Raw genomic sequence first — 25,658 nt, forward strand, 5'->3', positions numbered from 1 at the left:
AGATAATCTCCAAATGTCAGAGAAACTGCAGTGCTTTTCTTGAGTTCCAGCTGAGGATTTTCACAAAACCAAAGCTACAAATGTAAGGGAATCGAGAAGGATTTAGCCAAAAGCAACATCGTACTCATATACAACTGATGCAACCAAGTTCACAGTTACATACCCCTGACAAATCTCCAGCATGGTACTTTTTTTTTTTTTTTTTTTTTTTTTCCCCAGGTTAAAATAAATTATTTTCAGTGTCTTTCTGTGAAGGCTGAGGAGCAGCAGCCCAGCCATTACAGCTCTGTCTGTGTCTGATAAACATCAGGCGCAATCCCGTGCCAGGAATGTTGCTGGTTTTGAACTGGAACTTCATTCTCTGTTTACTGGAAGTCTGGACAAAATGCTGTTAGGCTGAGTAGGGCAGGAAGAGAAAGCACACAAAATTCAGCGTGGATCTTCTGGTAGCAATTTTTTTTTTTTTAAAAAAAAAGGATGCTAATATCGTCTCTTTCTCCCCTAACTATAATGCCCTTGTTTTATCTAAGAGTGAGTGAGATCTTTTCAACCGATTCCCATCATCGGCAACACGCCCTCTGGACTGTGAGATTCGGGAAAAAGGCATTTTTCTGTTGGGTTTTCAAACAAAGAGCCATAAAAGCAAGCCCACAGAATAAACCCTCGTTGTTCAAAGCTTTGGAAAGAGTTAACACCTACGTACACTATCCCCAACTCCTTCCCAACGCCTTGCACCGTCAGCAACCCCCGCGTGCCGTTCCCGAAATTACAAAATTAGAAAACAATGCCTAATTACAAAACAATGATGTAGCACGTAAAAAATTAAAATTATTTTAATACAAACGGATTAAGACAAATTTCAAGACATTCTCATCAGTGTTTTAACATTTATATATTTTGTTCTTGAGCAGCATTTACATGGGAACAATTCCGTTGCAATCTCCCGGTGGCTTCTGAGAATATCACAAAGGATGATTATGATTATGATGAAATTACAAGTCCAAGTCCCAGTGCAGCCAGCACTTACCCAGCCAGCCTCGATTGCTTCTGCAGCTTGAGCAGCTGAGCTTTCAGAGAAAAGCGTGAAAAACTGTTCAATATACTCAAGACGAGAAAAGTCAGCTCTTGGCTTTGCCCTTTTTTGCAGGAAGTCGCCCTGTTGCTTCGAGGTATTTGTTAATTATTTCTTCTTGAGTGCTGGGCAAGCATGGTTGATATTTACAGTATTCCATTGTATATTCACCCTTTCCCTGGAGAGTTGGAAAAAGACAAAAAGAGGATGCCAAATGTGTAATCCTACAGCAGCAGGCCACACCTTGTCCATGAGGCAACACCCGATCACCATTTCCAGGGGTGGACACAACCACCGTGTACGTACGATACAGAAATCCACACAAGCACCATCTGAGTGTTATTTCTTTGACACAAGAGTGTAAGGTTGCCCGTGGTCCCCCTCTCATCAACGTGACAGCTCTGCTCAAAACCGGACAACGATCGTGGTGTTAACAACCAGCCCCCCGGGGCACTCACAAATAGGGGCGCTGGCGCCTCACGAGACGCAGAACAGTGAATTGTACATCGCACAAACTCACCCGTTCAAAAGCTTTCCACGAGCACACAACTACAGCTGTATGTGTTGTTAAAAAGGGACATCTTAGTAACGTGAGCACTGCTGTCAAAAATCTGTCACTGAAGGGGGTTACGCCTCGACTTCTCCAGCCTGTGAGCATAATGCTCACACCTATCGCTTCATATTACTTACGACTCTGAATCTCTTCCCTCCTCAAAGCACGACAGGATTCTCTGGCCAGAAATGACACTAACGCTAACGATGGCTATGTTAATTAAAAAGCAGTTAAAGCAACAGTAAAAACTCTAAGGTTATTCTACTATTCTGTGTTTGACTTTTACTGCTGCGTATGCTAGGTGTGTGCTGATGCGTTTGTAAACGATCATTCTGTAAATGAGCATTTACAGAAATAAAGGTGATTTACAGAATTAACTTCATTTACAGAAATAAACACGTTCTAGCAAAAAGTACTGAGTACTTACCTCTGTGCAAGACCTCAGCTCCGTGGCATATCCAAACATATCGTTCAGTGGCACCTAAAATCCAAGCAGACTAACATTGTAAAAACCAGGTATTTCTCCATCAGCTTTAGGTTATTATCCAATTAATCTCAATTACAATACAAAGAGTAAAATCTGGTGCTCTCTGTAAAGAGCACTGACCTAATTATCTATTTTTGTAAGATACCTCTTATTTCAACTAATTTATATCCACAATGTGTTTTCAGCAGGAAACCCCACAAATCTCAGAGTCTGAATGCACCAGACACTGGAGTGTCCTGAATTCAGTGAAGTGTCACCCAGCAAGAGGTCGTCACGTCTGAAATAACTGCAGCTCTAAATGTGATTTAAGGAGCGGGAGCGACGCAGCGTGTCATTTGTCGATAGCTAAGGATTTGCTGAGGTGATTTCCCCTACCCCTGCTGTTAGACAGACACTTCTCTACGCCCTGACACGAGAACAAACACGGTTTTGGAAGGGACATAAAAGCAGGAACACTGAAAACAAGTCATTTGCATTTATCTGTAATTATTACAGTCAGTGCAGGTAACAGCTGAGAAGGAGATCTTCCCCTCGAACCCTGTCTTGCCACACAGATTTCCTTCACTCTGAGGTAGCACCCTCAGCCCATCTCAGGAAACCTGAGTTCTGCTCCTTTCTCCGCCACCCTGGGATTTCGGGTTAGTAAACTGGCTTCTCTGGAGCGAGATTTTTAAAAGCACAATACGCTGCCCGGAGCTGAAAATTACTGTTATGCTTATCCACTGAAAAACGGATGTTATGTTTATCTGCTGAAAAACCCGGCTGCGAGTTTACGTGTACGAGTCAATAAATAAAACAGTAACACAGTCAAAAGGCAAAGTGGGGAAAGAAAAGGTCAGGAACCAGCAACCACCACCAACCTCAGCGTAGAGAGTGAAGTAACCCTCTGTGCCATCTTGTCCTGTGATCACTCCGTGCCGGCGATTAATTCCAGCTATCACTGCTCCCTGGAATTCGGTGGGTGCCATCACCTCCACTGCCATAACGGGTTCCAGTATACGCACAGTGGCGTTTTCCATAGCTGCAGAAAAAAACTTAACTAAATAACCAAACATGAAGAACAAGCCTGGTGTAATTCGAGATATCTCTGTGAGTAGCAAAGACGTGTGTTGTGTCACATCAGTGGGGGAAAACAATAACTGGCTATGTGGAATTCCACCTCCCTTGCTGATTATTCCTGAGACTGCAGTGCTGGGAGGCACATGGTTGGAGAAAACATTTTCATACCTGTGTAAGGATGAAGCTGTTGGTGTTTCTTTATTCTAGAAAAGCAGGACTTCCTTTATACAACTACAGGAATTATTGCACCTCCCTCAAAATTTCTGTAAACTCGCATGTATATTCTGCTCTGCACAACTGGCCAAATTTTAACGGTATGTATGGACACACCAGGCAGCAAATGAACCTACAGAAAGGAGGTCCTGGAGCCCTGAGCCAAGGAGCCAGCGCCAGGCCCCGAGGGAATGGCCTCAAGCTGCCCAGGGCAGGGTCAGGCTGGCTCTGAGGAAGGATTTCTGTGCAGAAGGGGCTGTTGGGCGTTGGAATGGGCTGCCCAGGGCAGGGGGGAGTCCCCGGGATCCCTGGAGGGGTTGAAGAGTCGGGCTGAGCCAGCGCTGAGGGATCTGGGGGAGTTGGGAACGGTCAGGGGGAGGGTCATGGTTGGGCTGGAGGAGCTGCAAGGGCTTTTCCAACCAAATTGATTCTGTGAGGTCAGTAAATGTAGCTCCAACAACAAAGCAGCCAGCAGGCCTATGCGTTCAAATGACCAACTCTGTACCTTGCTTTAGGGCTCCTTCTCCTGCTCTGATGAAGGAGATTTCATTGGAGTCCACCATGTGATGTGCACCATCATCCAGGACGAACCGCACTCCAGATATCCTGTGCCCTGACACCAGCCCTTTTTCACAGGCTTCTCGGAAGCCCTGTCAAATAACAGCTCCAAGTTAGTACTTTGTAGACCAAAGTGAAGCTTAAAAAAGAGTACCACTAACAACAGCCTGTGAAAGACATTAAACTTAAAAAACCAACAAGAACAAAAAAAACCCCCCAAACCTTTCACGATTTTTAACAGCAATCCCGTATCTCCCCAGTGGACCCTCTTGCTTGATAAGGTGATGGAAGAACATAACAGTGGGGAAAACCTCTCATTCCCAAGGATTTGAAAACTCTGTACTATCACTCTTTGGCACCTCAGTTTGATAGTGGTATTTTTTAAAAACAGAAATCCCGTAACAAGTTAAGGACAAGAAAAAAAATGTACTCGGGGTTTTGCTCTGTTAAGAGACTGCATGATCAAAACCCAAAAGCATGCTCCATGTGGGAAGCACTACTCTAACCACTTGACTGAAGAACAAGATTCTTTTAAGGCTGCATGCTTTTTCCAGGATTTGGCAAAAATCTTTAAGTGTTGCATCATGGAATAGTGAAGGAAATATTTTAGGTTGTTCCATTATGATAGGAATTCAGAGATCATGGTAGGTACTACTTAAAGCAGTATGTGATAAATTATACAGTTACAGAGAGGCAGACACAGAGGAAGTCTGCAGAAGAGATGAAAAAGAGAGAATATTTGGCAATTCATGCAGAAAATCTAGCTTAATTACAGTTTTCTACAAAACTGGCCTCAGAGAAGTCACCAAAAAAGTCACATATTTTTGGGGGTTAGAGATGAGAATCATGTGGTCACAATCAAAAGCAGAAGAGGGCTGTTAGAAAGTGGATTCAACAGAAAGAGGCTTGTTTGTAAGAAAGGAAAGCCCAACTTTTGCACCGAGGCACTGCTATGGAAATAGAGCGAGCACACACCACCAAGGAAAACAAGCAGCAGCTTCTAAATTATGTGGAAAACCTAGGAATGTAAGATATTAAGCAAAGCCACGCAAATGTGATTCTGCTTCCACTGAAGTAAGGGGAAAAGCCTCCTTGCCTGGGGTGAGATGGGCTCGGTAAACGTGGACGGTAGAGCAGGAAAACAAAAATCAGTATTTCTTATATACGCACGCAAACGCTTTGTACCTTTTCAACAGCGGGTATGAATTGTTTCGGGATATTTGTGCCAATAGTTCTGTCTTCAAACTCTAATTTTGTGTAGTCCTCCGGATCCAGGGGCTCAAGAACACCTATAACTTTGCCGTACTGGCCTGCTCCACCCGTCTGCTTCTTGTGCGTAAATTCAAACCTAAGAACAAACAAGTTCCCCCAGAATAAGATGTTACTCATTAAACAAACCATGCTTTAACCACAGTCTTCTAAGGAAAAAGTTCCCATTCTGCATTTTGTTTTATATTGCATTTGGCTACGTGTAACCCAAATTTCAGCAGCTCAAACAACCGCTGAGGGTATTTAGTGCCCGAAGAGGGAACACCACGATTCTTCATCTTGCCACTGGGAAGCTGAGAGATTGTGATGAGTCAAATCGCTCAGAAGCGATGAGTCAAATCACTCAGAAAACCATCACAAAAACAAGCTGCTTCTCTGTGTGGCAAGCAACGCTCGTAAAGCCTCCTCCTCACCTTTAGGCTTGGGCTTTTCATTGACTAAACAACAAGGGTTTTTTGGTTGTTTCTGCACACACCTACAGTTTTGAACGAGAGGCTCGTCAAGGGGAAAAGCGGCGAAACGTGAACTGTTAAATACCGTTTAAGCGAACCTGGGAGGACTGAAGGTCTCTCGACACCCGCCGGCGGGGTGCCCGGCCCAGGGCGGGGGCTGGGGCCGGCGGCCGCCCCGCTCCGCCCCGGCCGCTTCCTGCGGGAGGAGGAAGCGGGTCGCCGCCGCCATGGAGCTGCCGCCGGGGCGCTCCGCGGCCACCCGGGCGGCAGCGCTGGCCGCCGGCTACATCTGCTACCGCCGGGGCGGCCCCGGGCGCGGGCTGGCGCTGCGGGCCCTGCGCCGGGCCTGCGCGGAGGTGAGGGCCGGGAGCGGCGGCCGCCGGGGCGGAGCGGGGCCAGGGCCGTCCCCCGGTTCCCTGCGGCGTCTCCTCGGCGGGGTGAAGTGGCGGGCCGGGAGGGGGCGAGCCCGGCAGAGTCCCACCGGGCGGGCTGGCCCCGCTGCCTCCCCTCCGGCTGGCAAACCGGCCCTGCCGGCCGCACTGCCCGCGGTGGGCCGGCGCTTACCGGCTGGGTGGTTACCGGCTGGGTGGTTACCGGCTGGGTGGTTACGTGGGCAGTTGGTTACCAGCAGGGCACCGGCCCCTGCTGAACCGGACTTAGGCCGAGGATGATCTTCTCCTGGCCAGGACAGGCCCAACTGTGCCCCCCCCGAGCTGTCCTAGATTTGGTGCTAAACCTGCCAAAACAGGGGCCATCGCTGAATGAACCTGCTTAAGTCACTACCCAAAAAATATGATGCCCTGATACAATTCATAATGAAGTGACTTAAGGCAAGGAGCCCCATTAACTCTCGCCTGGGTATTTACCCAAGCAGCACGTTACTGCACACGATCACACGGGGAGCCCAAATATGACAATTAAGTAATATCTAAGACTAGGAACGGGCGAGGAGATAGTCCTCAGGGGATATTAAACGACCGATCTTAACACAGCAGGCAGAACTAAAAGAAGATCCTAACTCTTCACGAGCACCACCGCAGCGTGTCTCACAACTACAATCTATTCCACAACGCAAAGTAATTCAACTTTTTACAAAATAAATGTTCTTAATGTTTTCCTTATTTAGGACATCGATGGTGTTGGGCCTAAGTACCATCTGGAATTGGAGTTAGAAGATGTCCTTGACAAAGTGAGTTCAGATTTATCCGATACATTCTGGGGGCAGAAGTTGGCACCACTGATGTGTAATAAAAGCCATCGCTTTATGCTGCTGATCCCAGCGGACACAGCAGTTGATAATGCTTGGTATTGTGCTTCAGATTTTGCTATATTGCAAATCAGGCAAAAAAAAAGAGGCTCAATTTTACCAAAAGGGAACCCCCATTTCTTACACCATAAAAGCCCTGGTCCCTACCACTGGGAGTCAAGAAAATACCTGAGGACATTCCAGTGTCGTTCAATTTCAAAATGAAGTTATTTGAACCCATTACTCCAACTGAATAGCACAAGTGACATTCTGCACCACAAACATCGCCTTTTCTATCACTGCAGGAAGAAAACTGCTCTTATAGCATATTCACAGAAATACTATGAATTTAACCTTGTCTTAAATAATCACAAATCTCTATGGGCCAGTCTCAGAGAAAACAGCAACTACATAAAGAAAAAAAAAAAAAACATTTTAGAAGCACAAGTTACCAATATTATAACATTACCAATATTATACATGTATCTAATCAAATATTAATACACCTAATTAACTCTCTAACAGGACAATACTGTTAACTGCACTGCTGAGGTTCTTTATCATCTGGGCAACAAAAACATTGCTCCCGATGTGCAATTCACTCTTGAAGGGGAACTTAAGAACACAGATGAAGCAGATAATGTGTTCTACAATCGAATCAAGAGCCTGGAAAAAGAGCTTGTGGCAGAAAACATACCAGGTACAGGGAAGGGGGTTGGGTGAGAAGGAAATTCTTGAGCCCACGTGCTTCGTGGCCAGAAGCTCGGCTGGTGGTGGTCTGTGTAAGAAGCCAGGACCAGGGGGAATTGGGCCATTAGCCCTACTCTGAACACGTGCTGCTTCACTTTCTCTTACTCGGGGTGGTGTGTCAGTCACAACACGACTAAATCTCTTCACCATTTCTGAAACTAGAATCGACGTGTGATTTGCATGTTCCTGAAAACCACCTGCTACTGCTTCCTCTGTCTTTACCAGCGCCCTGCTCACTGCTGTGGCTGGCCCTGGAGTAGGGCATCAGACACCCCAACTGTGGTACTAGGGTCTGCTCTTACTTTAGAGCAACCCCTGCCTTGGAGACCTTAGAGAATACAAGTTAAGAGAGAGAAGTGGGAGGAAAACACAGCGGTGATGTAGCAGCTCTTCCAAGCTGCTATGGAAGATGTGTGACACAGCAAGGAATGTAAGGGAGTGACTTGAGGTGATAAGGTTCTGTTAACAGCTGCAACTCCACGGATCTTGCTTAATGGATATTGTTCGTTTTGTCTGCAGACAACCACGGCAACGTGTCCCCAGAAATGGAGCCCATCCACCTGCTAGCGTGGGTCGCCTCTGGCTATGTGATGTGGCAGAACTCGACTGAAAACACAAAGTTCCAACTTGCCCAAATTAAACACGTGAAGCAAGTGGTAAGTTACCATCAATGCCCTGCAATAAATACAGTACATTGGAGCTAAGCAGTTGTGTGTGTACTGGATCACAGATGAAGCAAAGTTCTTAAGCAAGAAACTTCAATTGTGTCTGCATTTCTTGGTCTGGTTCGTTTTTAAGCCAGTGTTTGCTTTTCCTGCCCCTTTCCTCTACCAAATCAGGAAGGCTTTTACTGATGGCTGGAGTGTTTATTTCCATCACCACTCTTCTCTATAAATTTTGCTTATAGAAGCTGTGTCTTCCTGGCAAGAGCAGTATTCTATGTTTACTTAAGTTAAGATTGACTCTTCCACTCGGAAGTCATCACGTTGATTACAATTTTATATTACTTTTCTGCCTCTCATCTGTAGTGCAGGCCCAGCTGACAGTGTTCTTGTATCTGCATAACCTGCACTGGAATACTGTCCTTTAGCTCTTGATCTACACCTGATCTAGCAATCAGTCACTGTAATACTGCTCGACATCTCTCTGTCTAGACAAATACCAACGGGCTGCACTTCAAATTCATTAAGACACAATTTACGTTGCTTTTGTTTGCAGTATTGCAGTCTCCATCCATTTGTTAGTTCACTTCAGAATGCTTATTAATAAAGAAAATATTGAAAATATTGATTTAACTCCTCTCTCATCAGCTTTTAAAATTCTGTTTTTCCCAAACTTACTAATTTTATTTTTTTTTTTTTGGGGGGGGGGAGGATGGGAATGGGAACCTAAAATTAATTTTTAGTTGAGCTCTTAAGACTTACATTAGCCTGATAAGCATCAGTTAACTTTACAATATGCAAATTGAATTCAGGAAGACATATGTCACGAGAAAGGGAACAGAATACTTCAGGACAAAATATTTCCTATTTTTGCTTATTTCTGAGTGGTTACAAGTGCTGTGTTTATCTTGAACAGATCTGGATCTGCTCTAAGCTAAGAAATAAAAATGACTGGCCAATCTCACCATGGCTGTTCAAATTAATCGAGTCATTAGCTGCCACCATCAACAGGCCTTGCAGACTTCTTGCCTGGAACAGGCTTAAAGCAGCTTGCTTTCAGAAGAGTTATCAGAGCAAAGATTTTGGTTTTGTTGTTTGTTGTTTTTTTTTTTTAATTAATAGAATGCTACAGATTCTCCCAGTTCTTCTCTAGTTGAAGAATACATGCTGTGAATTAAGAATAACTCCTAAAAGGACGGTCAACTTCAAATTCAAGGAAATTTAGTATGTAATCTAGGATAAAGAAGCAGGACTTTGTATTTAGAAAACCCAATACATCAGGAGTCTTCAGAACAGACTTCCCGAGCACGTATGTTTTTTCACTCAGAACAGCTGGTGGATTCCCCCGAAGCTCTGGGTGTGAAGGAAAGGCAGGAACTCATTCTGGGAGCAGGATTTGTTAACGTTTTGCTCCCTCTGATGGCTGTCTGAAAGCAGCTCACAGACGCTGCAGGGCTGTGCACAAGCAAGATCTCAAAACCCTCTAACACACCAGATGAATTTAAGGATGAGGCAGACAGAGACTGTTAAACTAAACCAGCTGTCACCTCTCTTTAGTGATTTTGTTCTTTTTCTTTTTGCTGAAGAATAGATACACAAGGAGAATGTTCCAAAGGCCAGCGGGTATTCTGTCTCTCACACAAACACTGATAACTTCTTAGCCACTATAAGGCCTCTGGAGTTCCCTCCAAGTCTTATGCTCCTGACAATTTTATTTAGATTATTTGGGCTAAACTGACACTTTATAGAATCAGGTGTTCCCTTCCCAAATGAATTCCTGAAGTTGAGATGTATCGAGCTTCTTCAAGGGAAGAATTAGCATAGTTTTAAGTTTCGCAGTCTCTCAAATGCAATTTTGGGGTTCACAGAAATACAAAACTATCTTTTCATTTTGCTATAGTGACTAAACTCCATCTGCTTTATTTGTCAATAGGAGCTGCCACTTGTGTTTGAAATGTGTCAGACAGTTTTTATGCCAGCTAAAGAGAACTGATTCACTACTTTTAAGGTGGGGGGGAAGCCCCAAATTCAGCCCCTTTCATCTTGTTTTTCCAGAAAAGAAGCGATGAGTATCTTGAATTTGACTACAAGATTCTACTTCACGAAATGCTGACCCAGGTAAAGTCGTATTTCTAAAAAGGCTTTTTCTGTTTTGTTTTAAGATTGCCAAAAGCATAACCTCCAACTCTGCAGATCTGGGGGGGGTCACAGGCCGGATGCCTGCAGGTCAGTTAGCAAACCAGGAGAGGTCAGAGCAGCCATCACCCCCCAGTCTCAGCGTCTGCCCCTCTGCAGGTGGGAGACACCAGGTCTCCACCTTGTGTCAGCAGATGGTAATTTTCAGCTATTTCCAGGCCCTCCTTGGGAGTGGCAGGGGTTCAATATACAGAATCAATTTGGTTGGGAAAGCCCTTGCAGCTCCTCCAGCCCAGCCATGACCCTCCCCCTGACCGTTCCCAACTCCCCCAGATCCCTCAGCGCTGGCTCAGCCCGACTCTTCAACCCCCCCAGGGATCCCGGGGACTCCCCCCTGCCCTGGGCAGCCCATTCCAACGCCCAACAGCCCCTTCTGCAAAGGGGTCATTCACGGCTCTCTCCTCTTGGGAGATCCCATTGCCAAACTGGCCAGGTATACTGGGATGGAGCAGCTGCCAGCAGCCTGGCTGGAGCTGCAGAGTGCTTCTACATTAGAGGACAGCGTGCTGGACCAGTACACAGAGGCAGCACCCATCCCAGTAGCTCACAGAAGCAAGCAGCAGAAACTTTAGTTCCCAGAACAGCACTGATGTTGTATGCCATTCTCCATCATCATTTTGTGATCTGAGCTCATGTTTTTGTAAGAAAAATGCAGAAAATTTGAAAGGTTCTCAATTGAGCAACCTCCTGTAATAAATCATCCACTGGTAACGGAGACCTCACTCCCACTTCTAGCTCCACTGCTTCCTACCCCACTGCACTCTCTGTTATCTTGGGGCATCTACAGTGCTTTTAGTTCCTAAATTTTCCATGAAGAGCAGTTCCTGCAACGTAGTAGCTAAGGGCAGAACAAAAGCACAGGTTCTTCACTGTGCTCTGTTTAGTGAAGGGGCACTAGCACTAATGGTGAGAGGGGTAATCCAACATGGACATGCTCGAGCTGCAAAACTTGCCTAGAAGAAAGCAAAATGGAGTTGCAGCAGCGTGGAGCACAACACAGGCTGAAAAAAGCTTGCAGGAGAAATTCAACTATTTGGAGAGGCTGCAGGACGGCACGTTACAGTGCTTACCCTGCACTGTTACTGCTGCTCCATCAACCTGCTTACGGTCAGCCCAGGTATGGCTGGATTACAGCACCAGTCCTGGCCAGTGTTCAAAGAAAGTTCTTCCCCGAGTTTTCTCTTCTACCCACAGGAGATCATTCCCTGGCAAATGACAGTTCTCTGGCACCCCCAGCACGGTGTTGAGGTGACACGGGACAGCCGTCAGCCGAAAGAGGCACCAGAATGACGGAGCCCTGACACCGCCACGGAACCTCAAACACTCCGACGAGCATTTGAAGGGAGGGCAGCTAAGTGATGAGGGGGGAGATGCAATCAAGGTACAAGAAAAAAACGTCCTGCCTCAGTTAAGCTTTTCCTGTACGTTGTGCTTTGATCTGACAATGCAAAAGGCACTTTCTCTGCTACATGAAAAAATTCTGCACCAAAATGAATTTTAAAAACTTGTTACCAGAAAGAATACTTACGGCACAGGTGCGGAGATGCTCTCCCTAAAGGCAACTTTTGGCTTTCCCATGGTGCAAGGGCAACCGTATTCTCTTTCCATTCGCTGCAGAAAAAAAAGCAGCATGAAATACAGGGTTGTTCCGCTGGAACAATACATTGGAAATTATTCTACTTACAGATCTTTCTGAAATAAGAAACTTAATCAGGGTTAACCAGTTTTTTGGATTGATTTTTGGGGTCTTGGTGGTTTGGTTTTTTTGTTCTTTAAATGTTGTAAATTATTCACTGTCATTCTGCGGTCATCCTTGATTAGGGGCTATAGTTTTAGATACAGGGAAAGGGAACCGCATTAATTAGTTTACTGAGGATCTCCAAGACAAGAGCCATCTTTTCTTCAATCTGTCAACATTCTATATACACTATTGTTAGACCAAAATAAAATATAGACATCAACTTGAAAGCAACAAATAAATCTCTGTAACTGTTCCCTCCTGCCTGCATCATCTCTTACTATAGAATGATACATTTAAAAACACAGAATATTTCTCTCTCCCATAGGAAATGGCTAATGGTAAAATTCATTAGAAGCAAAGGCTGTTAAAACAAAGTGTAGTGCTTAATACAACATTTTTTCATGGATTTGAACCAAAAAGTAAATGAAACTTCTGCCTGCCGTATTTTTAAGTAGATTACAAGCCTTTAAAATAGAAGCCCTGGACAGAAGGAATCTTCAGAAGCTGACTAAGAAGTGAAGCTCTTCCCCAAGCAGCTGGTATCATTCACATTAATGCCACCGTGCTTTCTGCTGGGAAGATCTCAAAATTGTTTTCACACTATGACCTTGATTTACACAAAAGCAAGTGGAGCTGTGCATCTGCAAAACCTCCTGTAAACCTGATGGGTCAGTTAGGCCACCTGCAGATTCTGGTCTCAGCCAGAAAGGAAGGAGAATTCTTGGGTGGGAAAACAGGTCAAAAGGAGAAGCCATGGAATCTGCTTTCCAAATTACCTGAGCATAGATTTCCAAGTGCAGTTCCCCCATTCCCGAAACAATGGTCTCTTTGCTCTCATCATCAAAATGGATTCTAAAAGTCGGATCTTCCCTTGTAAAGCGGTTCAGGCCTTTTGAAAATTTATCAAAGTCATTCTGAAAAGCAATTACACACCCCAGAAAACATTAACTCAACACCCGGAAGTCACACAACAAAAAAGGCCTCAAATTTTCCTATCAACTGCTTAGCACTTCTAGCCTCGTGAGGTTATTTTCTGAAACACAGCCATACATTTATTGCTGTATTTATTAGTTACTTCAAGTCCACATTCACCCAGGTCAAAGACACGCATCTTGTTTATGGCTGATACCATCTAACACAGTCACACGCTGAGTTATTCGAATAGCATCTTAAATACTTTGGACAGAACATTTTCAAACACGGCTCATTTTAGTCTGTGGTGCCATATTTAACTGCTAACCTGCATAAAATCATAAAAGGAGCAGAGGAAAGGTAATTCGGTGAGGAAAAGGTTGATTCACAGGCTCCTACCTTATTGGAAGGCTTCATAGCTACTGAAATGACAGCATCAGGGATGTGAATTGATTCCTGCAACGACCACAAAGGAAGAGATCATACAGTTGAGTTCCACTTCGCCTGGCGATGTAATTTCTCCAGGAAAGTTGGATGATGAGAACTCAGGGTTACAAACAGGGATGCCTGCTTTACTCATCTGGCTTGTATCTAATATTAAAGCGTCACAAACCGACGTGACTCTCCTGAGGATTACTACAAGGCTCTAACGCCAACCACAGTATTTCCAACGCCGTTTCCTAGGTGTGAGTTGATCCCTGGATTTCGCACTAGTTAGAAGACTCTGCTTCCTATCAGATTTTGTAAATAAATAGAACCGATGTATTTAAATAGACATACAAATACATAGCTTAGTATTTTTGGGTAACAGCATCCACTTCTAACAGCCCAGAACGGTTTGCTACCACTGAAGTAATATATTTGATGCCGAGCGTAGTAACAGAAGTGTATCTCTCTTGCACATACTGTACTTCTATATACTTAGGCTCCTTCAGGTATAACAAATCACCACCAAAAATGTTTGTAGTTGCACATATACATCAAAAAATATTTAAATGGAACAAACGATTACAAACTCTTACAACAAAATCCTGGTAAAGTCCAACGCATGAGGCACACAGATGCCAGGGGGTACTCACCATGGAAATGTCAGTACTGGTTTTATCCGTGAACGTATCACCACTAGCACAATCGATTCCAAACAGTGCACATATGTCTCCTGCATAAACTTCATTTACATCCTTAAGAAAGAAAAGTTTACTATTTAGATAACACTGAACGATATTTTATAAACGACAGCCGGTTTTAAGAAGATATAGAAATACTGTGTTTAAAAGCTTGAAGTTAAGCTCCGTCGAAAATTCCAGCTTTGATAAAATGCTCAGTGAATCTACTCTTTATCCAAAGCACAAAAAGGAGCCCGTAGCTTGGACGCTAACATTCTAGTTTAAGGATGTGAAGCAAGCCACATGCTATATTTCAGGCAGTCCCGACCCAACTGTAGAGTTCAGGGATCTTAAACAGGAAAGGGTAGTATTTGCAGCAGTTTGAGTATCGATTTTTAGTTTAAAAATTGTCTTGAATAATCACATGCAAGAACGCTTTTTTTGTGTATTTTGCCAATCCTATTTCCCCTCTCCAGAAGCAAGGATAATGGCACAGCTGGCTTTCTGTAGCCGTCACCTCAAAGCCATTTTATAACCCTTCTTGGGCAAAGATTCTTCCACTTCGGTGGAAATAAAGACACTAGAGATCATTCCAGTTTCTTGTGGAGCTCTATAAAGTGCCACAGGCAAGCAGGGATTAACAACAGAAGCAGGAATTGAGACGTATCCCTTCGTTGAAAAGCAAGAAGCTTGTTTAGTCCGAGCGGCTCAGAAGGCAGCTCGTGTGGACGGTGCCTGGCACACTCACCTCCATGTTGTCTGAATGCATCCGGACAAGTCTTTGTACACGCACTTTCTTCCCAGTCCTAGTGTTATAGATATAATCAGATTTCTTCAGCATCCCCTGATAAACTCGAATGTAGGTTAATTGCCCAAAACGGCCAGCCTGGAATCAAAATTCATTCAAAATCAGATAAAATCATTCTGGGAATCAAGACCTCTAACTAGTCAAAGCAGAGTCTGTGGTGAACGACTAAATGTTTCTGGTTTTAATTTACACAGGAAACTTTTGCGAATGCAGTCTCAGCTTTCCCTTGGCTCTGGAACAGAACTTGGCATCTCCTGGCAATTTTCTTGACTTCACCAATTTTAGCACTCTTAAACTTTCTCAACAGAGGCAAACATTAACGAGCAATCTGGCCATATGAGAATCTGAACTGCTCCTCTCTAGGTAGCAAACAACTTGTTTGGTTAAAACTGAGTCCTTTTTCCTCTCTGACTTTGTGTTCCACTCTCTTCAACTTAAAAGCAGGATTTTTCTCTGAAAATATTTGAAATAAGCCCACAAAACCCCCAAGCATTCAGGTTTTAACTAAGAAAACCACAAAGTATTTGAGGTACATAACCCATTTTAAACCTTCCAAATTGGCAACGTTTGATACATTTGTGGATTTTATGGTTGAAATCAGTTTTTTAGAAGTAGTTTAATTTAATTTAAACATAAACTGATTTTAAAATCTGTTCTACGTAAGTTTTGGTAGTACCATCTGTTTGGACTTGGTCTGTTTTCTACTCCAATCAGAAATAATGAATCTGGATCCCTTCCTTCCTCCTTCAGGGTTAACACAAAGCGAGCACAACTTTTACTCCACAGAGGTCGGATACTGGTAGCGTGGGAAACTCTACTGTATACACAGCGACCAAGCAAAAAAGCCATTACACGCACAAGTAGATACACTGAAAACCCAAAACTTTAAATTAGTGTGCTTTCCCCCCCAAACAAAAGGCACTTCCCAGGCATCAGTGACAAGGCAGCAATAGTTGAGGGCAAGCAGGAGTGGCGTACACCAACGACTCCTGCAGGAAATGCCCCACGTCCCTACTAGTTTTGCTGCGTTAGAAAGGAAAATGGTTACAGCTTACCTCCAGTTTAAAAGCAAGGGCTATAAAAGGCTGGGAATCATCTCGAGCAGAGTTTAATACAAACTTGTTTTTGTCCTCAGAATCCCTTAAAAACAAGGATGGAGAGAGAGAATTTATGTTATGAAGCAAACACAGCAGCCCAACCTCAGAACATCCCAAGGGCCTTCAGTTTCCCAGGTTTTTAATAGAGACTTAAAGGTGCTCACATATGGAGCTCCCACATGCTCAGAAAGTCTCAGAGAAATTGCAGCAGATCCCAAAAAGGTCAAAACTATGACAAATATCACTACAACTATATTGCCATGAAAGCACTTAATCATACACTCAGACAACTCATGTTTTAGAGTGAAGAGACACTGCAGTAACTCTCTGACAGTGCTCACGAGCCACGTGAGAAGCTTTAGTCTGTCCCAGGAGGCAGCGAGAGACACAGCTGCAACCAGGACCTGAAGGGTCAGGTGACTGCTGGGAGAAAAAGTCATAAACTCTATTAATCAGCATAATTTCTGTTTAGCTATTACACTGTCTGAACAACTCAAACACCTTAAAAAGACCCGATGGCCACCCCTCAGCCGGGACGGGCATGTTAAGGGCTATTTACTGGCTCTCAGGTTGAGTTCCATGTGAAGCACATCTACTTCAGCAAACACGTCCAATGAATAAAATATTGTTTACCCATTTCAGATGTGCTCTCTCCTCTACTACAGGCATGGTTTTAAGGGTTGCCATTAATTTTAAAAGAACTATCTCACCAGATAATAATTTTTCAAATTTACCATTTAAAGTGTGTTAAAAATACCAGCATAAACAGCCATCCTTAAATGAGAGATGAGCTTTCTTCGTTTTGAAAGTTTATGCAAAACGATGGCAGCATTATTTAATACGAATGGTAAAGGTATTTTATTGGTAATGTTTCCTGCTATATATTACACTCTTCAAAACCTGATTCCAAGACCACTTCGTATGCCCATGAGTGCACTTACCCCTGGTTAACAATAGCGTAGTTCTCAACCTCTGAAGGATTGGGGAGGTATTCCAGGACAGCATCCAGCAACGGCTGTACTCCTTTGTTCTTTAAAGCACTTCCCACAAGTACTGGGGTAAAGGACTTCTTGAGTGTTGCTCTTCTGATTGCAAGCTGTAAAATATCAGTTAGATCATGTAAAATATCATTACTCTCCTCCTGCAACAGCTTCGGGAGTCTGACACGGTATCAAGCCAGCAGCAGGGTAGATTCTCTCTTTGCTGATCCCCTCTACTCCTGGAGTAAAGTAGCAGCTCCCCCAGAATCTCCTGTACAACCCCCTACACAAGAGCCTGCCATAAAACTTGCTCACCAGAAATCTAGAGAAGTGTGAGATTCTTTTTTTTCCCCCTCATCTTAAATTCAACTTAAAAATGAAAATGCCTAAGAGAAATAGAATGATAACCCAAAACACTCAGAGGAGGTTTCTTGATTCTCTGCTGGTAAAGTCAGGATTCTTCATTTTTGTTGTAAATGTCTCATTCCTCCTATTTAGTTATGTTGGGAAACAACACACGTTTAAATTTGCGAAAGTAAGATGAGATGCTTCAATATTTTTATGTAAGACTCTTCCGAAAGAGGAAGTTAGGTAGGGAAGGGATATTTGGCTAAGTGCCACGCTCAATGAATCATCATTTTTTGAAGAATGTTTTAAAAGCACAGCAGAAAAAGCTATTCACATTCATCCACAGACCAGCTGGAGTTGCACCAACTGTCTTGGGAATCTTTCCGGGACGTCATAGCAAACTGAGCAAGATTAACTGCACGGTAACCTCATGCTTCTTCAGTGCCTTTCACCCAAGAATTACACGTGGCAAAGCATAACTGAGCTCCAACAGCTTCCAGAACTGTGATTGTAGCTGTCTGCCATAAAGGTGGTCAGAAGTGATCTGCCCCCTGCCCTGCTTTGCAGGTAATTACTGAAGATTGCCACTCGGCCCCACCTCTCCCTGCCACTAGAGGATGCCACCTCCCTGCGCTTGGGAGGGCCTGGCTCCAACCAAATCAGCTCCTCTCTTCTTTGATAAGCTAAAAGAAGTCAATTCTCCTTGATAGAGCAAGATAGTTAACCACATCATCTAACCCGGGCGATATTTAATACCCAAAGACAGACGGTTAAGCTGTCTTCCTATTTAGCAGAAAGAGCAATAGTCCCTTAAATTTCTTGATGTAATGACTTCACAAAATTAACGCAAGGAAAAAATCCTCCATCAACAATTCTGCTCATCCAGCCCACGCCTGTTTGCAGATCCCAGAGCGCTGTACTGATGCCCAGTGCTTTTATTTGGCCACGTTTTCAAATGAAGCAACATGACTGCAATTTATCCTCATCCACAATTACCTCAGGAAAAAAAGTAATTTTATTTTTGCGTGAAGATTATCGTCACTGAGTGCCCCACTGAGTACCTGGGGCACATCAGTTCCTTGAGTGCAGCATTATAGACAGCAGCAGATTAGGGGATGTTTAAGCAGCTGATCTTGAGCAAACATCATATGCTACGACTGTGGCATCCAGGAGTGATACTCAGCATCATTTCCACAAAAAGATAAGTTTCAGTGGAAACTTGGCTGCTGGCCACTGAAAGAAAATCCATCTTCAGGGACATATTAGTACAAATTAACCTGTATCTGCAATACTATAGCCATTAGGGCGGTAATTAATTGGCTTTCAGAAGTGGGAAGCAGAGGCATACTGAATAGACAAATTTGTCTTGGTAACAGATTTCCCTCCCAGCAGGAGCTATCAAAAATAGCTTCTTGATAAAAATCTCTCACCTCTTAGAGCAATACAACATTCACAACAGTACCATTCCCTCTGCCAGGTGAAGGACAGATCCTTACAGGTCTCTAAAATGGCTATTTGTGTCTTTATCAAAGTGAGAAGGGCTGCTTTGCAACAGGAATAGCTCAGGTTTCATAAAATATGATTTAATTACTGGACTAACTAAACGCCTGGTTATCAATATGAGATACATTTGCTTGGTACATCCAAAAAACCCTCTTCCTGCTTTCATGTCTCAAGCCAAGCTGGGATATGCAGATTCCTGTACACTCTTCCTAGAGACATCATTCCCCAGTAAATCACTCGTACAGCCCAAACTATTTTTTTTTAAAAAACCCCTTCCAAACCCAAGGTCTGTAACAAATTTAAAAGCAATCAGGGGTCATGAAGATTCAAATAAACAAATCTTAAGAGGACTTGCAACACCCATCAGCTTTGAGGGACTGCCAGTCCTCTATATCCCAACAGACAGAGTGAGGAACTTCCAGGAAAGGGAGTACCACAAACCCTAACAGAGGCGCTGCGACCACGCCAGATCCTTAGAAGAGGACTTAAATATCAAAGCTATGTTTAAAGTAGCAACCTCAGTGATCACGTTTGACTTGAACTCAGCTGGCTAGCAGGCTCCACTCAGAGAAACAGCTCCTGCTCCTAACATTTACGTCTCAGTTCGGCTTGCCGTCTTCAGCCAGCAACCGAAGCACCCAGATGCAGGCAAAGAAAAGCAAAAGGAGGCTGCAAGTGCCGTGTCAGGCAGGCTCCAGGCCCCGGGAGACTCTGTGCAACAACACCACTCCAAGACAAGCTGTTCTAGCTCCAACAGCACCTCTCGGAAAAAGCAGTCTGCCTGCCAGGCTTCTCCACTGCAGCGGGCTCATCAGGCCTCACTTTTTTATTTAATCCCATTAAGCAACTGGTCCCCTGTAGCAGTTTCAAATCTTTGACTAATTAATAACTATTAACAGCCAGCACTAGACGATTACTGCTCAAGTTAACTCCCAACACTAGCAAGAGGTGGTGACAAACAGCATGACACGTCACGGAAATCCTTGCACCGAGCGTGCGTTAGGGGCACAACCCACGCTGGGATCAGGCCTCAGCGCCGTTCCCTCACACCACGGCCTGCCAAGACACAAAGCCCAGCAGCCTGCTGCGTGTCAACAGCTACACGCCGTTGTCTTGAGTTACACACCCACCCCGGGGCCGCCTGGTAAATGTGAACCAGCTTAGCACTTCTTCTCCAAGGGTCCATGGCCTCAGATTGCCTTTATGCTCATGGCATGGCAGAAGCAGGTCCACATGTGACACATGCTAGGATAAGCCAGGCTTTTGCACCTGTCCTGACTAAAGCTAACACCACAGGAACTCAAGAGGCATCATTACTCAACTACAAACCTTCAAGGGACTGCCATCCCACGGAACAACCTGCTATGGTACGTGTAGGTTGCCAAGTCTGACGTAAAAGGGTCTAAAAGAAGGAATACGCACTCGTTGGTGTGCGTTCCAGTGCCAGGACTCGCATAAAGACTGTACGACTGCAGCTGCTCTTCCCAGGCCTCCCTGCACCTTTTATTATGGGTTATGTGCTTGAAGCAACGGGGATACCAAACTGTCACGACAACAAGTAATTTTCAGTCTACAGCCATCTGATGACTTTTGTGAGCATCCTTTTATGCTGGCACCTTTGCTGTTTGATATCTGAAGTATTTCATAAAATAAATCAGGGATCAATTTTCCCCGCTCTTTCAAGAAATGAATTTTTTTTTTTTTAAACTGTATTTTGACACGTATTCTTTTCCTCCAGAGTTTCCATATAAAGTCATTCCAGTTCCCTTCTAGCATATGGCTCTTTTAACTCCAGATGTAATCAGTACAAATACAAAACAAGGCAGGATTTCCTAGGCACAAAGACGACTCACAGCACCTCCATAACTGACTTGCTGTGGGACATGAAGCAAGTCACAGCCATCGAGCTGCAACACGGGCAACAGAATGACAAAAATGACTAGAGAGACCTTTGAGCCATTTGCTGGTCCCTAAAGGGCATACGCAAGCTCAGACTTGCCAGTGCAAACCAAAAAACAAATCTGAAATGGGCCCTCAACTGGCAGTGAAGCGGGAGTCCACCTGTGGGAGGTGACACTCATTCCAGAGAACTGAAGCAAACAAAATTTCTTCAAGACGTCAAGAAACTTTTTATTGGGGAAAGGAGGAGGATAGGGACACAAAAGAGTGAGGTAAGAGAACTACAGGAAGAACCACCACAATCACGTTACCTTTATCTCAGCAGCTGTAGGAATCTTTTCTTCCAAAAATAGTTCCCCGAGTTGATCATCTGAGTTAGCAACACATTCGATCAATTCCCGACGTCTCTCCGCAGCCTCAGCTCTAAACTCAGCTGGAATTTCATCATAGCGAAGAGTCTGGCTACACATACGTAAATAACATCACCACTCCAAAGGAAGACCACGTGAAACCTCCCTTAATCATTAACCATTGCGACGACCAGTCTGCCCGAGAAGATTCGCCACCGACACGGATATTGAAATCACAGGAGAGTATCAGCGTGTTCTCGTGGTGCTTTAGGAGAGGGTTTCTTCCCACCCCAGCAGGAGTTTGCCAGGAGGCAGAATAAGCTGTTCAACAGCCTCCCCCACCCCTGATCTTCACCCCAGTAAGCTCACGCCAAACACACACTATCAGTTCCCGTTATGAAGCAAGTCTCCCAGTTCTGAGGGGGGCAAGTGTGGCTACCACCCCTTCACGCTGCTGCAGTCAGCCAACAACTCGCGCTGCAGCCACTAAACCTGACCCTCCAGAGCTGCAACCTGGAGAGCTGAAGGGTGATGCCTCAGCACAAGCCACATCCCCACCTTTCCAAACAGCAGGTTTTTGCCATCTCTGAAGAAAAACTATAGGTAATTCCTCACACAAAAACTAGTTCCGGCTAAGAAATACGCAAGTTTCAAAACTCACCCAAGCGCGCCATCAAAATATATAGCTTTTTCTTCAATAAGGTCTATAACTCCTTTAAAGTTTCCCTCCAGGCCAATTGGAATCTGAACAAAAGCTGCATTGTGATTTAACTTGGATCTGAAAGAGTGAGCAAAAATAGAAATTAGTTAAAGAAAAAAGTCGTTTCTATATATATGTGCTCCAGATGGTCTTTGAACAACACCCCACTCCTACAAAATCACTATGTTTTGTTCTTTGGACAGTGCCAAAAATCTACCAATACTGATGAAAAACACCCAGTTGCATTTTAACCTGAGCAACTGCCAGCCCTCTATCTCCCAACAGATCCAACTTTCATGGGGAAGGAGGCAGCGCAAACTGGTTTATTATTAGTTAGTTGATCATGGGAGTCGCTTCTCCCTCAATACAAATTAATGCAGGAATCTCACAGATCAAATTAGGCACAGAAAGGCCGCAGGTAAGGAGCAAGCAGAACTTCTGCTATCCAAACTAGAAACCCTCCGACCCTGTGTCATCTCCCTGTAAGCTACAGCACGTTTGCTACCAGGATCTAGGAAAAATGAAAAAACTGTTTTCAAAGTGGCTCCAAATATAGCTCCATCAACAAAATAAGTATTAAAACCCCAACTCCCAGTCACTGCAAGCCTGGGCTCTGACACTAACGTTTCTTTTTCTTAAGAAAATGGAGGCTTGTTGTAAGTCAGATTAAGATTTAACCTCAAGTCAGGCATTATCCTCCAAAACTGTGACGACAGACCCCACAAGAGAACACTTTTCAGTATTATAATATGTATTATATATATAATAATATATAGTATATAATCATATATTAACCTGCTCTGTGAATAGTTCAGAATTATTTCACCAAGAATTTTAAATGGTAAATACCTCAATTGCTGTACTGCTCTGGTTGGACTAGAGCCCAATCTGTCCAATTTATTGATGAATGTTACAAATGGCACGCTGTAACGTTTCATTTGCCTGTTGACAGTTATTGTCTGGCACTGAACCCCTCCAACAGCACAGAGAACCAAAATAGCTCCATCAAGAACTCGCAAAGATCTCTCCACTTCAATTGTGAAGTCCACATGCCCTGAGTAAGAAAAAAACCCCGTTATCCATAGATGAAAGGTAACAAGAAATTGTTTTCTCACACATGCAGAAAAGAGCAACAGCCAACAGAAGCAGTTTCTAGCTCTACAGAAAGAGCCACGTTAGCTCAACTTGAGTGATTAACACAAAGATGGCACCATGTTCTCTGTACACACGAAGGAGCAGCAACCGTAACGCCTTCAGAACTGCCGTTACCTGGTGTGTCTATGATGTTGATGTTGGTGTCTTTCCACATGGTGTATGTTGCTGCAGACTGAATCGTGATTCCACGCTGCCGTTCCAGCTCCATTGAATCCATGACAGCTCCGACTCCATCCTTACCTTTCACCTTAAGAAAAAAAAAAAAAAAGTGTAGTCCAAGGGAGTTTACTAAGAATTTTGCATGTGCAGGAGTGATGCTTTATACACCGAGTGTCACCTTTCCTGCAGTGAAGAAAACCAGACATGGCAAAATTGCTTAGAATTCCAGAACTACAAACAAGTTTGATTTTTTTTTTTTTGCAGCTGCACCTGCAGCTTTAATGTATTTTGCTCTCCTAAGTAGCACTCCTGAAAAAGATTATCAGAAATCTGTGGGAAATTAGACTTCACTGTGAACTTAACAAAAGAACATACCTGAAGCTAAAAATTATATCCCTATGTCCCTTGTTTCTTTCAGTCATCTTTGACTACATCAAAAACCCCATGTATCTTCCCCTGTATATCTACCATGGAGATGGTAAGGCAGCAGCAAGTCTTGAAATAAGATCTGAAGTGCTCTGAAAGAGCAAGAACACTGCAGTAAAGGAGGGGTTATACTTTCTGTCCCCTCACCCTCTGCTTATTTTTAAAGGGATGTCGGAGAAATCAGTGGATTTTTAGGATTCCTTCTCCAGCTTGCCCAGAGGAGCCTCACTGGACCCACCAAGCACAGCTCCCTCACCCCAAGCACTGCACCCTGCAGACAAACAGGTCACAGCAGTGTCACAACGGCACCCAGCACGCGCTGGGGTCCTCTGCAAACCGACCTCGTGCATTTGTGCTATCCTGCCCGTGTAGAAGAGGATTCGCTCCGTTAACGTCGTCTTCCCCGAGTCGATGTGGGCCGAGATCCCAATGTTGCGGATCCTCTCGTTGGGAAGGACTCCTGAAGCACAGTGCCTGCAGGACTTCAGGAGGAACTGGAAGGCAAGAGATCGTCGCAGCTTTAGCTAGGAGCAGATCAAACGCAGCTCACCATGCGACAAATTTCCAGTCACTCACCTTTTCTATGGCAAATGGGTCATTTACAGCAAAACGCCCTTCGCAAACGCTCAGAGCTCTGCACTGCACTCGAAGAACCAGACAACCCCTCCACGCTAAGCCTGGCTTTGCCAGACCCGCTTTTCAAACCCCGCCGTTATGCTGCCTGCCCTGCTTGGCCTCCTGCTGAGCTGACCGAGTCGCAGCACGTTTCCCTGCGGCTGATGCGGTGATTCCGGACGGGCCTGTCCTCTCCCCGCCACGCTCCCCTCTCCCTCCCGCCCCCCCCCCGGTAACGGAGAAGGCCGACGCGGCGCCGGGGCGAGCCCGCCTGGGCACCCGACATTTTGGGTCCGGTCTCCCCGCCGCCCGCTCGTCCCCACGGTCACCCCGTCCCCTCACCCGCGGGCGGGCTCGGCCCTCACGAGCCTTCACCGGGCCCCGAGGGGCCGCGTCCCCAGGCCTCCTCCGCCGGGCACCCGCTCCGTCCCGCCCCGCCCCGGCCCTGCCCGCTCCGCGGCAGCCACCGCCCCTCCCGAAGTGTCCGCGGGCGGTACCTGCTGCCGGTGCCGGAGGCGGCTGAGCGCCAGGCCGGCCCTCGGGGCCCGCAGCATGGCTCCCTCCGGCCGCCGCCACCGGGCCCTGCCGCCGCCGCTTCCGGGGCACCGCGCATGCGCGGCGGGGCCGCGCCGGGAGGCGGGAAAGGCCGCCGGGCCCTGAGGGGGCCTCAGAGAAATGGCGGCGGGCGGAGCCCGGCCGGGGAAGGGGCTCGACGAGCAGGAGGGGTCCCCGCGCCTTAGGCCTGTCGGATTTCTCGGGCCTGAGCCCATCAGTAGTTTAATCAGCGCCCCTGACACGGGAATTGCCTTAACTTTGCCCCCCAAGGAGACGTGCTGTCTCACAACCATCTTCCTGACCGACCCCCTTCTAGGCTGCTAGTACAGCACGGCTCTTTCCCTGAAGATAAGTGATCAGAGTCTTCGTGGAAGACTCATCAATTATCAGTTTGATCAATTATCAGTTTGATAATCGATCAAAGTCTTGATAAAGCAGCGCTCTTCAGAAATGCCTGCCAGCTGCAAGGCTCTGGTAATTGCAAAATTATCTCCCAAAAGCAGACAAAACAGCTTTATTCTTCAGTTAAATCCAGACTACTTTTTTTTTTTTTTTAAAAAAAAGGCTGTAATCAGTCACACACATGCAGCACTCTGTAGTGCTCTCTCCAGTAGCTCACTGAAGTGCAAAAATTGGAGTAGAGCGTTACTGCCAGAAATAATACTGTCCTTTTGTGAAAGAAAATGCATCTATAAAACCCTGGTTTATGCTCCTGGAGCTCCCCGAGTACAACAGTTATCAGGTTACCAACCAGTATCAAATGCCAGGTGACCATTCACGGGTATAT

At 45.1% G+C, this 25,658-nt stretch overlaps 2 protein-coding genes across 3 annotated transcripts; one reads left to right on the forward strand and one right to left on the reverse strand.

Annotated features, from left to right (window-relative positions):
• Positions 1-817: 817 nt before the first annotated feature.
• On the reverse strand, positions 818-24,914 carry GFM1 (G elongation factor mitochondrial 1). 2 transcript variants are annotated; one of them, XM_074911604.1, is made up of 18 exons: positions 24,814-24,914; positions 24,043-24,195; positions 23,231-23,363; positions 22,811-23,015; positions 21,923-22,039; positions 21,223-21,373; positions 17,123-17,277; positions 16,140-16,224; positions 15,025-15,162; positions 14,250-14,351; positions 13,570-13,626; positions 13,035-13,172; positions 12,046-12,128; positions 5,128-5,290; positions 3,890-4,034; positions 2,973-3,133; positions 2,053-2,106; positions 818-1,250 (listed from the first exon to the last, which is right to left on the reverse strand). In XM_074911604.1, the coding sequence occupies exons 1-18, from the start codon at positions 24,868-24,870 to the stop codon at positions 1,119-1,121; spliced, it is 2,229 nt and encodes a 742-aa protein (XP_074767705.1). In that variant the 5' UTR covers positions 24,871-24,914; the 3' UTR covers positions 818-1,118. The 2 variants fall into 2 exon arrangements, with proteins under 2 accessions (XP_074767705.1, XP_074767706.1); XM_074911605.1 differs by having other exon boundaries at positions 2,973-3,151.
• On the forward strand, positions 5,877-12,039 carry LXN (latexin). Its single transcript, XM_074911607.1, has 6 exons — positions 5,877-6,019; positions 6,790-6,852; positions 7,435-7,609; positions 8,179-8,315; positions 10,377-10,439; positions 11,712-12,039. The coding sequence occupies exons 1-6, from the start codon at positions 5,891-5,893 to the stop codon at positions 11,805-11,807; spliced, it is 663 nt and encodes a 220-aa protein (XP_074767708.1). The 5' UTR covers positions 5,877-5,890; the 3' UTR covers positions 11,808-12,039.
• Positions 24,915-25,658: the final 744 nt, after the last annotated feature.

This window comes from Athene noctua, chromosome 8 (assembly GCF_965140245.1).
Source record: "Athene noctua chromosome 8, bAthNoc1.hap1.1, whole genome shotgun sequence".
Lineage (NCBI taxonomy): Eukaryota > Metazoa > Chordata > Aves > Strigiformes > Strigidae > Athene > Athene noctua.

Excerpts from the sequence above, each read along its gene's own strand:
- LXN (XM_074911607.1), top strand. The coding sequence starts at position 5,891 with ATGGAGCTGCCGCCGGGGCGCTCCGCGGCCACCCGGGCGGCAGCGCTG. Across the intron at positions 8,316-10,376 it reads TTAAACACGTGAAGCAAGTG|AAAAGAAGCGATGAGTATCT; the intron begins GTAAGTTACCAT and ends TTGTTTTTCCAG. Across the intron at positions 10,440-11,711 it reads TTCACGAAATGCTGACCCAG|GAGATCATTCCCTGGCAAAT; the intron begins GTAAAGTCGTAT and ends TTCTACCCACAG.
- GFM1 (XM_074911605.1), bottom strand. The coding sequence starts at position 24,870 with ATGCTGCGGGCCCCGAGGGCCGGCCTGGCGCTCAGCCGCCTCCGGCAC. Across the intron at positions 23,364-24,042 it reads GGATAGCACAAATGCACGAG|GTGAAAGGTAAGGATGGAGT; the intron begins GTCGGTTTGCAG and ends TTTTTTCTTAAG. Across the intron at positions 16,225-17,122 it reads TACGCTATTGTTAACCAGGG|GGATTCTGAGGACAAAAACA; the intron begins GTAAGTGCACTC and ends CTTGTTTTTAAG.